This window comes from Dipodomys merriami, unplaced genomic scaffold (assembly GCF_024711535.1).
Source record: "Dipodomys merriami isolate MVZ:Mamm:240054 unplaced genomic scaffold, mDipMer1.0.p SCAF_2, whole genome shotgun sequence".
In the NCBI taxonomy this organism is placed as follows: Eukaryota; Metazoa; Chordata; class Mammalia; order Rodentia; family Heteromyidae; genus Dipodomys; species Dipodomys merriami.
This window is the reverse complement of record NW_027203381.1, coordinates 119,499,738-119,515,339: the sequence shown is the minus strand read 5'-3', so window position 1 is coordinate 119,515,339 and position 15,602 is coordinate 119,499,738. Positions and strand designations below refer to the sequence as shown.

The 15,602-nt window shown below is 49.6% G+C and overlaps 1 protein-coding gene across 3 annotated transcripts in view; it reads right to left on the bottom strand.

Annotated features, from left to right (window-relative positions):
* The window catches only part of Bace2 (beta-secretase 2), a 62,217-nt gene that overhangs the window by 8,224 nt on the left and 38,391 nt on the right, over nt 1-15,602 (bottom strand). For all 3 annotated transcript variants that reach the window (XR_011373582.1, XM_070030729.1, XM_070030728.1), the window contains exons 5-8: nt 14,825-14,959; nt 13,798-13,899; nt 11,205-11,354; nt 7,014-7,182 (exon numbers count right to left, since the gene is read on the bottom strand). Coding sequence is in view for 2 of the 3 variants with exons in the window: in XM_070030729.1 (XP_069886830.1) it covers nt 7,014-7,182; nt 11,205-11,354; nt 13,798-13,899; nt 14,825-14,959 (556 nt within the window). In the remaining variant the exon portion in view is untranslated. The remainder of the gene's footprint in view (nt 1-7,013; nt 7,183-11,204; nt 11,355-13,797; nt 13,900-14,824; nt 14,960-15,602) is intronic.

The following is a 15,602-nucleotide window of genomic DNA, read 5'->3' as shown; positions in this document are numbered from 1 at the left end:
CATCATAGCATGTGAAGGTTTAGGAATTATGCATTCCCCCCTAACTCTTTAAAAATATAAAAATCACTCTCAGCTTGCTGGCCACAACAAACCCTATGCCAGATCTGGCTGGCAAGCCGGTCTGTCTGCCAATCTCTGGTCTACACATTCCACTTAGAAAACAAGAGATTTGTCAAATTAGATAAAAAGCCACTACATCGCCTAAAAGAAGTGTACTTGCAATATAATGTCTCAGATATGTTAAAAGTAAAAGGATGAGCTGGGTTCTGTTAGCTCCTGCCTGTGATCCCAGCTACACAAGAGTAGTCTGAGGTCTAAGGATCTGGGTCTGAAGCCGGCTGGAGCAGACAAGTCTAACAGACTCTTAGCAACAACTGACAAGCAAAAAGCTGCAAGTGGAGGGGTAGTTCAAGTGGTAGAGTGCCTGCCTTGAGTGAAAAGCCAAGTGGGGGCATAAGACCCCAAGTTCAAGCACCTAGGACCAGTATATATGCTCATGCACGTGAACACACACACACACACACACACACACACACACACACACACACACACACACACACACACACACACACACACACACACACACACACACACACACACACACACACACACACACACACACACACACACACACACACACACACCCCCCCCCCCCCCCCTCTGAAAACAGGCCAGTGTTGACTGGGGATTGGGAGGAGACGGGAGTGGGGAGAGGGAATCTCACAAGGAGGGCTGGGTGTGGCAGGGCACACACTTCCTCTCTGCACGTATGGAACCAACACACTGCATTCTACTTAATCATCTAATTAATATATGTCAATACTAATTTTAAAAGGCATCTCAACAAAGAACCCCACAAGACTGTCATCACAGTTAAGTTTAAAAAAAGCAAAGGAAGCCGGTGGCTCACACTTATAATCTTAGCTACTCAAGAGACTGAGATCTGAGGATCAAGTTTCCAAGACAGCCCGTGAAGAGAAGTCCTTGAGACACTTAGCTCCAATTACCCACCAATTAATCATAAAAAAAAAAAAAGCCAGATGGAGTTGTGACTCAAATGGTAGAGTGCTAGCCCTGAGCAAAAAGCTCAGGGACACAGAAGGTTGTAGGCAAGTAGATTGTGGTCTGAGACAGATACAAGCCAAAATAGGGCCAGATTCTATTTGGAAAATAAAGCAAAACAGCGTTGGGGGCGTGGCTCAGCGGCAGAGTACCTGCCTAGAGAGCATGAGGCCCTGAGTTGAAACCCCAGTGCCACAAAAGCACCTCAAGCAAGCAAGTAAAAGATTGTAACATTCAGGTCATTTCCTCCTCCAGACCTATTGTTTAGGACTGAACTGTTCTCTGCTGAGACTCTGTGTACACGGAAAAATAATCTTGGGAGTTATGAAAGCTTCCATCCTGGGTCTTTTCTAAGTCTAGGGGCCTCTTCTATTCTTAGAGGTCACCTGGATTTGCTATCTTTGATTATACTCTCTGTGGATAAACGGAGGCAGATCTCTGGGCCTCTGCCCGACTGCTAACTTCCCTATTTTTAAACATGAGCAGCAACCAGATGATCCACTTTTCAACCCGCAGCAAGAGAAACTCACAGAGGAAAAGCTGCCCCAATCCGGGATGTGTTTCAAGTGGTACAAGCTGAAATCTACACAGCTCTGGGGTGCTAAATGTCTCCATCTATAAAAAGAGATGGATGGTATTTCAGAAGAGAGCTGATAATTCAACACCATGATGGGACCAGCTCCACACACTTGGCTGGGGCCACGCCAGGGAACGAAGAATGCTTCAGGGCCCAAGCCCTGCTTGGAACCAGCAGTGGAGCGGGGCGGAGCCGGGGCAGAGGTGGGGCGGGCCTCCAGGCACAGCCTCCACTGCTTCTCATACCAGGCTCTGCTGCAGCTGCTTTAGGGGCTCCCCACAAGAAAAGGACTGGGGTGGGGGAAAGGGGGTGTTGTAAGAGCAACATCTTGGGAACTTTTCCAATACCCAGTATGGCCTAGCTGAAAGGGGCAGGGGTCGGAATGGTAGCAAGAAGGTCAACCGTGCACCTTAAGAGAACCTAATCAAGGGCTCTGCTCCCTGGTCCCCCAAGAGGACACTCACCTTGCAAACAGTTATTCAATAAACACAAATGATTATAAAGCCAAATGTCAAAGCAACAATGAGAAAGAGAAGCTCCCTTCAAATCTTGGCTTTGGCCATTCTATGGATGCTGCCTGCACTTGCACTCGGTCATTCTGATGGGTGCTGTACGCACTTCCTCCTCTCCTACTCAATCATGAGCACACAGCGCAACCTTCACAATCCAGTTATTGTAAGGTCCTGGAGTCGAACCCAGGGCCTTAGGAATGCGAACCACCTGCTGTACTATGGAGCTATGCCTTCAGTGTTTTCTGAAAGAGATAAGGTCTCTCAATGTTACGTGATCTTCCTGCTTCTGCCTCCAGGCAGCTGGGACTGCAGGCATGTACCACCATACTCTAGTAACCTTCAGTTGTTAACGACACAGCTCAGCCCAGAGGTGAGGGCTTCTAGAGCAGAAGTGGACACAAGGGCCAGAGCTTTAACTACCAGGCAGGGCGGGATATTTGATCGTGAGGACCATGGTGTCAGGATGTCTGAGAAAAGTCTGGCTTCTCAGTGGAAGGAGCCAGGAAAACTACCAACAAGGAAACCCAGCTCTGCTGGAGGCCTGGGGAGGGCGGGGGAGGAGGCCAGAAGGACTGCAGTGGGAAGGGGAACCTCAAACCTCTGACGGCAGCATCTGACTCAACATATCTGCAGCTTGGGGCAGAAATCCTGAAGTTCCTGGGGTCTGAAAAGATTCAGCAGAAATCGGTGTACACTCGCTTTATGAAAATGCTCTCCTAACTACGGTATGCTGAACTCACCTTGGGGGTGGTTAGAAAACCCCAGCACCACTGACTGAAGATGAGCCTACCATCCAAGCAAGAAACATCAGCCTATAAGAAAGGTTACGCCAGGTGCTGGTGGCTCACGCCTGTAATCCTAGCTACTCAGGAGACTGAGATCTGAGGATCATGGTTCAAAGCCAGCCTGGACGGAAGTGTGTGTGTGACTGTTGTCTCCAATGAACCCACAAAAAGCCAAAAGTGGGTGGAGGTATGGCTCAAGTGGTAGCCATGAGCAGCCTTGAGCAAAAAAAAAAAAAGTTCAGCAAGATTGTGAGTCTTTGACTTCAAGTCCCAGTTCTGGAACAGAGAAAAAAGTATATAAGGAAGAGTCTTCATCAATGAGAGAAAAACAGAATCATCTGTACAAGTTTCTATAACGACGTCCCAAGTTCAAATCCTAGTATCCTCTCAAAAACATTAAAAGAACTTATTAGCAACATAGTTGGATAGAAGATTAATATATAAAAAAGCCTCTACATATTTGTGAAACAACCATCTATAAATAATCTCTTTCGTAGTAACAGCAAGAACTAAGAAGTAGCTAGGGCTATCTGTGGATGAAGTCTTTTTGAAGAAAACCACAGAACATTTCAGCATAGCATATGAGAAGATGCCCATTTTCTTCCCAAGTCCCTGTACAACTCATATCAATGTGGAACAATCTAGAATGATGTAATGTTGAGTGATGAAATCAAGCTAGCAATTCTCGGAACCACAGATGGTGTTTTCTCAAGACAGTAGGTCAAGGTATCTGAAATTCCAGAACTGCCCCTCCTGGGGTCTGGTGACCATTATCTAAGCCACACACCCTGCAGTTTAGCACCTATCCTCTTGAGACTCCCCTGTGGTACAAGCCAACCCGTTTAAAGTACGTCAGCCCCCTTGATCTAACCAATAACTTGTTTCTGGTCCTTTCCCGCTTTATAGTGCGCCAATCATACTATAGAGTTGTTTTATGATTTTCCCGCGGTTTGTAGTGATTTGTTACAAGAAGTTATGATGTATGCAAAGCCCCTGCCTTCCCTAAAAAGTGTATAAAAAGTGCTGTAACCCTGGGCTCGGGGCCTCTCAGCGTCATGGGCTGCTGCCAAGTACGCGGGGGGACCAAGCTCGAGCTTGCAATAAAGACTCCTTTGCTTTTACATTGGTGACAGTCTGGTGGTCTTTTGGGTAAGGATTTCCGAATTCGGCTTTACACACATGCCTCCATTCTTGACCTCCCGAAACCTCACCAGGGGCCTAAATTCATGGCCGCCAGAATCAATGGCTGCATAATTTGTGAGTTGTTTGGGGGACAGACTATACAGCCATAGATCATGAAGATGAAGTACCATGGCTGAGGAAATCATCAAGTGCAGGGAACACATTTTCACCTTGTGATGAAGGTGATCTCAAGGAAGAGGATGGGGCGTTAGTTATACTTGTTTTTTATTCCTGAGACAAACTTTTCAAGAAAATAGGCCGAAATGACATCATTTCCTTTTCTCCCTCCTTCCCTCCCTCCCTCCCTCTTTTCCTCCCTCCCTCCCTTCTTTTCTTTCTTCCAATTTTATCCCAGGGCTTGAACTCAGGGCTTGGGTGCTGTGCCTGAGCTTTTTTTGCTCAAGGCTAGTGCTCTATCATTTACACCACAGCTCTACTTCCAGGTAACTGGAGACAAGAATCTCACAGGCTTTCTTGCCAATCATCATCCTCAGATGTCAGCCTCCTGAATAGCTAGGATGACACGCATGAACCACTGGCATCCAGCTTCAGCATTTTTATATATGGATGTTATATAAGTATGCGCAGTTGTGTACTTAGACACCTTGGATTGAAATATTATGTATATAAAAGACAGATCTAATCTTTCCCTATGTGGTAAAGTATAAGAGTTATTTACCTTGTGCTAGATATCACAAACAGTCTAGAGCCTACTTAAGAACAAGAAGGATGAGCATGGGTTATAAACACAGAAGGGGCTTGGATGGACATCTGTGAATTTGGGAACCTACAAGGGCCTTAGAACCACTTCCTCAGTCACTAAGGGATGTTGGCATAATTTTCATTTGAAGAGTTTATTTATTACTTATAGCATTTTATAATTTAAAAAAATGAAGACTTAGAAAAAAGGACCAGGGGCTGGGAAGATGGCTCAGTGGTAGAGCGCTTGCCTTGCATGCCTGAGGCCCTGGGTTCAATTCCTCAGCACCACATAAGCAAAAAGAAAAAAGCCGGAAGTGGTGCTGTGGCTCAAGTGGTAGAGCGCTAGCCTTGAGCTGAAGAGCTGAGGGACAGCACCCAGGCCCAGAGTTCAGGCCCCACGACCGGACCCCCCCCCCAAAAAAAAAAAAAAAAAGAAAAAAGAAAAAAGGACCAAATCAGGGTCTGTTCTCACAGCTGGTAAAAATCAAGTGTTTTGAGGCTGGGAAGGTGGCTCAGTGGTAGAGCGCTTGTCTTGCATGCATGAGGCCCTGGGTTCGATTCCTCAGCACCCCATAAGCAAAAAGAAAAAAGCCAAAAGTGGCGCTGTGGCTCAAATGGTAGAATGCTAGCCTCGAGCTTAAAAGCTGAGGGACAGCACCCAGGCCCAGGGTTCAGGCCCCACGACCGGACCTCCCCCCCCCAAAAAAAAGAGCTAAAAATCAAGTGTTTTAAGTACCCAAACTTGAAATATATTTAACAAAATGGATAGCCAAAAAAGAAAGAATTCAAGATGTGATTGAAGAAAGCAGTGTTTCCTTGCCTGGATGCCCAATACCCAGCTGCTTAGGGAATGTATGTTCATTACATTCTCCACAGTGAAAGACCATGGACCAGGTGACCAGCTGTTGCCATAGTAACCCTTGTCTTAATGGTATTTAACAAGAGAACAGAGATTATGGGCAAAATTGCTTTAGTTCTTAGAGTAAAATATTCACACTTGGGAAATACAGAGACATTTTAGGCCATTCAGTGTTATTTTCCACCAGAGAAAGGCCTTGTCAATAACAGCCTAACAGACTAGAAGAGTTAACCTACCCCGAAAAAGTAAACATTCACTTACATAAAGATTAAAAATGGGCCGGTTACTGGTGGTTCATGCCTGTAATCCTAACTACTCAGGAGGCTGAGATCTGAAGATCTCGGTTCAAAGCCAGCTCGGGCAGGAAGGTCCATGAGACTCTTATCTCCAATTAAGCACCAGAAAACTGGAAATGGCTCTATGGCTCAAGTGGTAGAGTGCTGGCCTTGTGCTGAAGAGCTCAAGGTCAGTGCCAGGCCCAGAGTTCAAGCTCCACGACCAACATTAAAAAAAAAAAATTAAAAATGGGCCAAGTCTTAAAGATTTCCCAATGTGCTTACCACAGGAAGTCAAAGGAATCCAGGGAATCCGCATTGAAGTTTACAAGCTGTTTCACGCATGTGTGTTTGTGGGCATGGGTGGTGACGCTTAAACAGATTGAGTTGGCCTAAGAGTCCAGCTATGGTTTTTCCTCTTAATACCGTCCTCCTCCTGTCTTCCCTGTGCATGAGGCTCTGGATTGCATCTCTTAACATCCAAAGAATGAAACAAAATACAAAGCTAGGGGGCTGGTGGCTCACACCTGTAATCCTAGCTACTCAAGAGGCTGAGTTCTAAGGATCTCAGTTCAAAACTCGCCCAGATATGAAAGTCCATGAGACTCTTATTTTCAATTAGCCAGCAAAGAATCAAAAGTGGAGGTGTGGCTCAAGTGGTAGAGCACCTACCTGCAGTAGAAAAGTCAAGCAAGAACATGAGGCCCTGAGTCAAGACCCAGCCTGGACAACACGCAAAGAGAAGCATAAAACCCAACAGCAGTAGCCACACAGACCTTTCTATTATCGGTGTGGGAGGCCACGTCCAGCTTAACAGAAGACAATTGTAGAGACTAACGTTCCTAACCATTTGCTGTGTGTGAGCGCGGGGCTAACTATGAGTCAGTTCACTGCACTACCTCCCAACAAGCCTGCCACTTGTTTTATTGATAAGAGCCGATCACTTCCTTAGGCATAAGTGGAGAGATCTGGCAGCCAAGGAGCCTCTGCCATTGCTCCAGGTGGGTACACTTCCAGGCTGCCTCTTGTGCCTGCCCCCACCCCCCCTTCTACTCTTACCTGAGCATGGGCTTAGAGCAAAGCCCAGTCTCTTCCGAGCTCTGTCAAAGACCACGTAGAAGCCCTCCATCACTGTCGCCCCGATCACCAGCGCGTTGGTGGAAGGTGAGATGCCGAATCGGTAGCACTCATAATTCAGGCCAGCCCCCATCATGGGCTGAATGTAAAGCTGTTTAAGAGGAAAAGCACAAATCAGGCAAGATTGCAAAACACTGGAGATCATGGTCTTGTCAGAGCTTTCCAGGGGCAGGGGGAAAAAGAGAAAGAGGGCAATACCATCCCTGCCACGGAGGAGATTAGGTCCAAAGTGTGACAGAGGTGATACAAACATGGGGCCACCACCTATACTTTACAGAGGACATATGGACGGACAGACAGGGTCTATCCTCCTGTCTGTGCATGGTCAAATGGGCGCCACAGATGAGCAGCACTTCCTGTGGGTGAGCAGGAAGCAAGCAGCTCCTTCCCAGAGAACAGTCCTGGAGGAATAACCTGCCATTGTGGGGCTGTGTGCAGCAATGCCTGCACCAAGGCGCCATTCACCTCTGCCTTGGCTTCCTGGAATCCTGGCCGGAGCAGGACCTCAGTGAGCTGTGTTTTAAATCAATCACTGCTAAGCTTGGAAGAGGTGCATGGAAAAGATACAACTTTTTCTTTTTTTTTGGTCGGTCGTGGGGTTTGAAGTCTGGGCCTGGGAGCTGTCCTAAGCTCTTCAGTGCTCTACCACTTAAGCCACAGCACTACTTCTGGTTTAGTTGAAGAGTCTCATGGACGTTCCTGCCCAGGCTGGCTTTGAACCTCGATCTTCAGATCTCAGCCTCCCGAGTAGCTAGGATTACAGGCACCAGCACCCAGCTAGACTTCTTTTGAAGACCCACTTAGGAAAGGTGGGGCTGGGCCTAGCTGCTACAGAGGCACCTACAGTGAGGTGCTTTTAGGTAGGGACCAGGTATGCTCAAGTCCTCTCCCCTCCTCCAACTCTTTTTGAAGGAACTAATCCCAAGAGAAATCCAATAATTGCTTATCAAATATGATGCAGTAGACACTGAAGCAAGCTAGTAGTCAGTGAAGAGCAGACAAACAGAATCTGTATCTTTCAGCTTGTGTCCAGGAATCTCCAGCAAGAATTCCGAACTAAACGTGTGTGTGTGTGTGTGTGTGTGTGTGTGTGTGTGTGTGTGTGTGTGTGTGTGTGTGTGTGTGTGTGTGTGTGTGTGTGTGTGTGTGTGTGTGTGTGTGTGTGTGTGTGTGTGTGTGTGTGTGTGTGTGCGCGAGTGTGCACAGGTACAGGGGCTTGAACTCAGGGCCTGCACACTGTCCCTTAGCTTATTTGCTGAATGCTAGTGTTCTATCACTTAAGCCATAGCTTCACATCTGGCTTTTTGTTTTTGTTAATTAATTAGAGATGTGAGTCTCATGGACTTTCCTGCTTGGGATGACTTCAAACCAGGATCCTTAGGTCTCAGCCACATGGGTAGCTAGGATTACAGGCATGTGCCACTGGTGCCCAGCTGGGTCTCAGAATAGTGGTATTTTGACTGGTAGTAAGCATTTTTAAGGTTATGTGAAAAGTAAAATCACAATTCCCCATGGGCTGAAGCTCTGGCTGCTTAAAAAAAAACACAAAAAGACAAAAGACAACAAACACAAAACAGAAAACAGAGCTGGGTGCCGGTGGCCCACGCCTGTAATCCTAGCTACTCAGGAAGCTGAGATCGAGGTTCAAAGCCAGCCCAGGAAGGAAAGTCCACCAGACTCTCATCTCCAATAAACTACTCAGTGGTATAGTGCTAACCTTGAGCACAAAGAGGCTCAGGAACAGCACCCAGGTCCTGAAATAAAAGAAAAGAAAAAGAAAAGTCAAGCCAAAAAGGTTCAATACTTGTGATTTTGGAAAATGTACTATGTTGAAAATAAGTAAAACTTAAAATACTTGGCCTTTGACCTTTCATCTGCACTAGTGATCATTTGCCTGTTGGTTATGGCTGGTGATTTTGGTGATAATGTTCATCCTTGATATTAAGAAGGGGGATGGAGTGGGGGCAGGCAGAGCCTCACTGCCAGGAAATGACTCCACAGCGCCACCACTGACAGTATCAGGAAGTGCTGGTCCTGGGACCTCAGGCTTTCTTTGCCATTCTCCTCAGCAGGGCTATGCAAGGCAAATGGAATGGTGATGTGCATAAGGAACTTGGAAAAGTGGCCCAGAAAACAGATCTATAAAACAAACATGCAAGCCGGGTGCAAGTGGCTCAGGCCTGTAAGCCTAGCTGCTCAAGAGGCTGAGATCCGAGGATGAGGATCAGAGTTTGAAGCCAGCCCAGGCAGGAAAGTCCATGAGACTCTTATCTCCAACTAACCGCTAAAAAGCCTGAATTGGAGCTGTCGCTCAACTGGTAAAGCACTAGCCTTGAGCACAAAAGCTCAGGGGCAGTGCCCAGGCCCTGAGTTCAAATCCCAAGACCAGCCCACACATTCATGCACATCCATACAACACACACTAAATCAAACATGTAAACGTGTCAAAGTCATAGTAAGAGTTATAAGGAATTCTTCCACAGAGATAGGCCAATGAAGTGAAATGTCCACAGACCTCCCTGTGGTACCCTGGGGTCATCCAGGCCTAACAGCAGCTGAAAATCCCCTGTGCAACTTTAGCTCTGATGGCCCTTATCGGCCCTGGACAGAGAGATGGTCTTTTCCCCTCTGAATTTCCACTTTTTCCTCCTGTGTCTCATGAATCTCTGTCTCTGACAGCCAACCCCCACAGCACTAGTGTACCGGTAAGTGCTTACACCCCCCGTGCCCTCCGACGGGTCACTAAGCCTGGTTACAAACCACGGTGATAGAACAATGTCCCCATGCTGCTGTTAACTGAACAAAGTGTCATTAAAATCATATTATTTGAAAGAATTTGACAATTTATCATCCTAATATTACTTTCTGTAGTGATCCAGGGTTAGTACCTTCTTCTGAAAATGTCTTTGGCAAGAATGATTCTTTCTCCCTTATAGCAAGAGAGATGAGCGCAGAAAGGGCTACTGGATTTGTTCAAAGTGGTCTTGGGAGCCCAGGGCAGGTGCAGTGGTCACAGCATGTCCTCTGAGAAGCTGGGCTCTCCTTCAAGTTCTTAATCCTTGCCTGCTAAGGCCTCTGTTTCTCAAATGTGTAAAGGGGGAGGCATTAACATGACTCTTCTCATCTAGAATTGTTCCCCCTGGAAGCAGAGGTATGGCTCAAGTGGTAGAATGTCAGTCTTGAGAGAAAAAGCCAAGAAAGAGCACAAGGCCCTGAGTTCCAGCCTCACTACACAGACACAGACACACAGACACACACACAGACACACACACAGACACACACACAGACACACACAGACACACACAGACACAAACAGACACACACACACACACACACACACACACACACACACACACACACACACACGAACACTAGACTTTCATACACAGTGAGACCAAAGGAGGAGGCTCTCAGGAGAGGAACACAAAAGTGCAATACCTATGTGCATCTGATCATATAAAATAATATTTATTGAAATGAAAAAGGAAAGAGGAAAGGGACGAGAGCCCTGTGGTAGCTGTAGAGGGGGCAGCGCGTGAGGCCCGGGTGAGGACGGAGGGCCTGGGACCAGATGGCTGAGGGAAACAGACCCTGGTCTATTCGGGTGGAGTCTTAGGATACAGGAGGCACCGTCGATACTGGTGTTACCAGAATATGATACTTTTACCCCCAACTATCCATCCTCACCCATCCTTAGGGCCTGTGCCTTCTCAGTGTGGCCCCCGGAGCTTCTCCATTGCCAGGAGAGAGACGGTGTCTGAACCCCAGACCTGGGCTGGCCGTGGGCTCTTTTGGAGGGCCTACAGTGTTGGCAAGGCCGCCAGCTCTGGGCAGGGCAGGACTCGGGTGTCTCCTCGGAGGTGCTTCCCTCTTTTGGAACCCTGTTGTCAGATGACCAGCCTGACCTCTGGAAATGGGAAGGAGGACCAGCCCACCATAAGCTGGTCAGAGAACCATGTGAGCTAGTCTGGCGAAGCAGGGCATCGGCCAGTCCTGACAGGGCCCTCGTGGTGGGGTCCTGTGGCCTCGGCTGTCTGAGCAGGCGTGGCACCCGCAGGCCACCTGCGATGGGCACTGGTCTCGCCTGTGCGGCTTCGTGCACCGAGGGCCTACCTGCGGCAGGATGGTGATCCGGAAGGACTGGCTGGAGTTCTCCTCCCGTAGGTAGATGGAGATCTTGGGGAAGTAGGACCAAGGGGTTTCCGAATTCGTCCAGCACGCCAGCTGGGCCCCGGTCCAAAAGCCGTCCGAGAATTCTGGAATCTAGACAAAACAAGATCTTGTGAAAAGCAACCGCCAGTCTGGCACGAAAACAGGAAATAGCTCTGGGCTCGCCTGGCGCCCTCACCAGATGCCCACAGGGATGAACAGCATTTCCTTTGGGTATCAGTCCCTGGGAGAGGAACGAGGTGCACAAAACACGAACACCGAGTGTGGGGTGCTGTGGGGAGTGTGTGGGGCGCGTGGGGCCCCAACGGCACCGGGCCAGGGTGGTGACATCACGCCTGCCTTTAACAGACGAGGAAACCAGACGCAGAAGGGTGAGCCCACTTCTCCCTCCCTCCCAACCATCCCCCTCTCTTCATCCTGCCCTCCCTACCCGTCTGTTTCTCCTCTCTCCCTCCTTCCCTCCCTTCTTCCCTCCCTCCCTCCCTCCTCCCTTCCTTCCTTCCTTGTTTCCTTCCTTCCTTCCTTCCTTCCTTCCTTCCTTCCTTCCTTCCTTTCTTTCCTTGTTTCCTTCTTTCTTTTCTTTCCATCCTGGGGCTTGAACTCAGGGCCTGGACACTGAGCTTTTGTGCTCAGGGCTAGTGCTGTAACAGTTGAGCCACAGTCCCACTTCCAGTTTTTGTTTTTTGTTATTAACTGGAAATAAGAGTTTCACAAGGTTTTCCTTCCAGGCTGGCTTTGAAGTGGGAATCCTCAGATCTCAGCCTCCCGAGCAGCTAGGCTTGCAGGTGTGAGGCACCAGCACCTGGCTCTAGTTCTCTCTTTCATTAGAAAGGAAATGCAGACTGTCCCCCCCCCCCCCCAGCCCCGCAGGTAGAAGGAGCAGAGCAGACTTCCACACTTGGAGGAGGCTCAGGATTCCCTGCAGGAGGCACAGAACCCTGGGTCACTTCTTCCTGACACAGGCTCGAAATGCAATCATGGAGTAATTATAGATCAGGCACACAAGTGTCATCAGCTCCTTCCTGCTGCCTTGTGCTTTTCTTAAGTCATTCGCTGCTGAATGCACGTGGCGATGAGCTCCAGTGCGGTGCCTCGGCCCGGTGCCAGCTGCCTGCGCAGGACGCGGCCCAGGCCTGGCGGGAGCTGGCAGCACACCTCACACACTTGGACAATATTTACAGTTCGGAGCGTTTCAGAGTACAGCTAGCTACTCGTGCCAATTCTGCAGAACTTACTACTTCAGAAACAGGCGTAAGGTGGGTGCCAGTGGTTCATGCTTATAATCTCAGCCATCCAGGAGGCTGAGATCCAGACGGCTGCAGTGGGAAGCCAGCCCAGGCACAAAAAGTCTGGGACTTTAAACTAGCAAAAGTCAGGCTGGAGGTCTGGCTCACCTCCAGGCACCAGCTGGACAAGCGAGTGGAACGGGAGGCATTTCAACAAGTATTACAGTTTCATGGTGTTGAGAGGCTGGCTGGCACTGGAAAAACCAGGTCAATGCTCGTTTTTGACCTGTGACCCTGGACACAGCTTCATGTCCTTCCTGGTCATTCTGCTCTGCAGGCTGCTGACTGGCTGACGGCTCTTAACTTTCTGAGGTTTTTGGTTGGGGTCACCTAAAGCTCCCTCTCGCTTCTCATTTCTGCTGCCATCTCTATCCAAGCCACATCTTTCCACCCTCTCTCCCCGTCAGCCACTGTTTGAGTTTGGCCATCTTTGGGACCAGCAGACCACCAGCCCCTGTGGGCGCCACCCAGGCCTTGTAGGAAACCCTGGCAAAGCCACCAGAGTGCACAGATACCTTGCAACCATTTACCAAGTCAAAAGAAATGTTTATCTGGTACCTCTAACAGGAGTAGCACTGTTTGCAATTCAAACAGAAGCTCCTGATTGCCAAGTGCCTGTCAGAAACTAGCGTGGGCCATTTTACACCAAACCCTCTCAGGGATAGTTTAACTGCTACGTCCAGTTTGGAGGAAGGTTTGATGTAGGGCTGGATGATTTTATTTTCAAGGCCATCAATGCACCTTTCTCCCCCGCCCAAGTACTGGAGCTTGAGCTCAGAGCCTCTGGCTTGCTTTTTCTATCCAAGGCTGGTGCTCTAACACTAAAGCCACACCTTCACATCTGGCTTTTTTGTGATTAGATGGAGATAAGAACTTTTCCAGGCTGGCTTCGAACTGTGATCCTCAGATCTGAGCCTCCTGAGTGGCTAAGATGACAGGGTGTGAGCCACCGGCTCCTGGCGTGTGACTACAATTTTATTGGTGATTACGTTTACCTCAGATAAACACTGCGACATCAATGGACCTGTTATTTAAAATAACAATAATTTCGGCCCACTCAGAGCCCAGCCCTCTGAGTGGAAAAGAAAAACATTTATTCCAAGTGCACATCTAATGCTAAGCTTGTGGCACCATTAACACTGAAAAAATCCCACCAAAATGTTCAGAGTTGCTGAAAACATGCAGTGCTGCTCCCAGGGTGGGATCCAAGCCACTGTGCTAGAAGCTTCCAGAACACCCAGAGAACTTACCAGGGATGTGCGGGCCACGGCTTCCACCACGGCATCAAACACCTTCTGGGGCAGGCGCAGCAGCGTGGTGCCGCTGTCGACGATGGCCTTGTCTGCGTTGTACTGGAATGGGGAGGGGGACGGCCCTGAGCGCCCCTGTACCCCCTTCCACGTCCACTCCCACCGCCCTTGGCACACCTGTTCTGTACACACTCAAGCCTGTGGGGGCTGGCAGGCAGCCACAGGACTCGGAGGCAATGTCCACAAATGAGGGAGCTGAGGCTCAGGGGTCGGAGGGCCATGGCCCAGTCCCCAGCCATCCCCAGCCAGATCCCTGTGCCACCCTGATGTCACCCGTGTTCCCTGGCCCAGGACAACAGAAGGCCCGCTGTCTTCAGGGCCTAATGACACACAAAGCCAACTTACACATGGCACAAACTCAGCGTCTCCTGACTTCCCAGTGGCACAAGATGGGGGGACATCCCACCTATACACACAGGCCTGCGCCTCCTTGCATCATGAACCCCTGATCTACCCGCAATGGAGCACTCGTGGGCCAGCCAGGAAGCAGGAGCACTGGCTCAGGCGGGCAGGCGGGCAGACAGGCCGACAGACAGGCGGGTGGGCAGGCAGGCAGGTAGGTAGGCAGGCAGACAGACAGACAGACAGGCAGGCAGGCAGGCAGGCAGAGAGGTAGGTAGGCAGACAGACAAACAGGCAGACAGACAGGCGGGTAGGCAGGCAGGCGGGCAGACAGAAAGACAGGCAAGCAGGCAGGCAGACAGGCAGACAGAGAGGTGGACAGGCAGGCAGGCAGAAAGAAAGACAGGCAAGCAGACAGGCAGACAGGCAGGTGGATAGGCAGACAGGCAGACAGGCAGGCAGACAGACAGGCAAGCAGACAGGCAGGCAGGTGGACAGGCAGGCTGGCAGGCAGGCAGGTGGACAGGTAGATAGGTGGACAGGCGGACGGACAGACAGGCAGGCAGGCAGGCAGGCAGGCAGGTAGGTGGACAGGCAGACAGACCGGCAGTAACCACACACGCACCTCCCGGCAGTCCAGGTTAAGGCTCTGGCCTCCAATTTCCAGTTTCAGAATCTCTATTTGGTAGTACCACTCCTCCTTGATGGGGGTATACCAGATGTCTCCTTTATATAAACTTGGTTCAATCCCACCCAGGACCTGGGGAGATACACGGTCATGGTGTTAAGAGGATGAGCCCACAGACGGTCACGTTTCCACTGAGAGGCTGGTGCTCCTAGGAAGGACTTCCTTGGGACCAGGATGTTGACCTTTTTGTGATGTGAAGTAAATCAAGGTGCCTAGAAATTCCCTGTTCAGGTAACATGGGAGTGGGGGCAGTCTCCAGGGGTCACACAAGACTATGCCCTGTTCTACCCAATATTGAACTCCAGCTTCTTGCCATTGAAACTCCGTTGACAAATGCAATACAATAAGTAGCGATGCTGGCTCACCGTCCTTTAGCTCCTGGGGAGAGCAGAGGAGGGCAAAGTGATGGAAGAGCTGTCCTGGTCAAAGCATCACCTTGCAAGACTGGACCATGCGACAGACCCCAGGCTACTCTATCCCCTCAGAAAGGGACCAAAGCAAATGTGAGCAGGTGACAGCGGCCGAGGAAGAGGCTACTGAACCTGTACCTCGTTCAGAGCCCAGGGTAGCCACGCTCAGCTGGGATGGGCACTTCCTGAGCCTGTCCCCTCTACCTGAGATGCTCACTGCAGGGTTTACGAGGGGAAGTTTAGGACACAGACAGAGGGCTCTGTTTCACGTGGTATGCGTGTGTACATTTGGGGGTGGGAGAGAA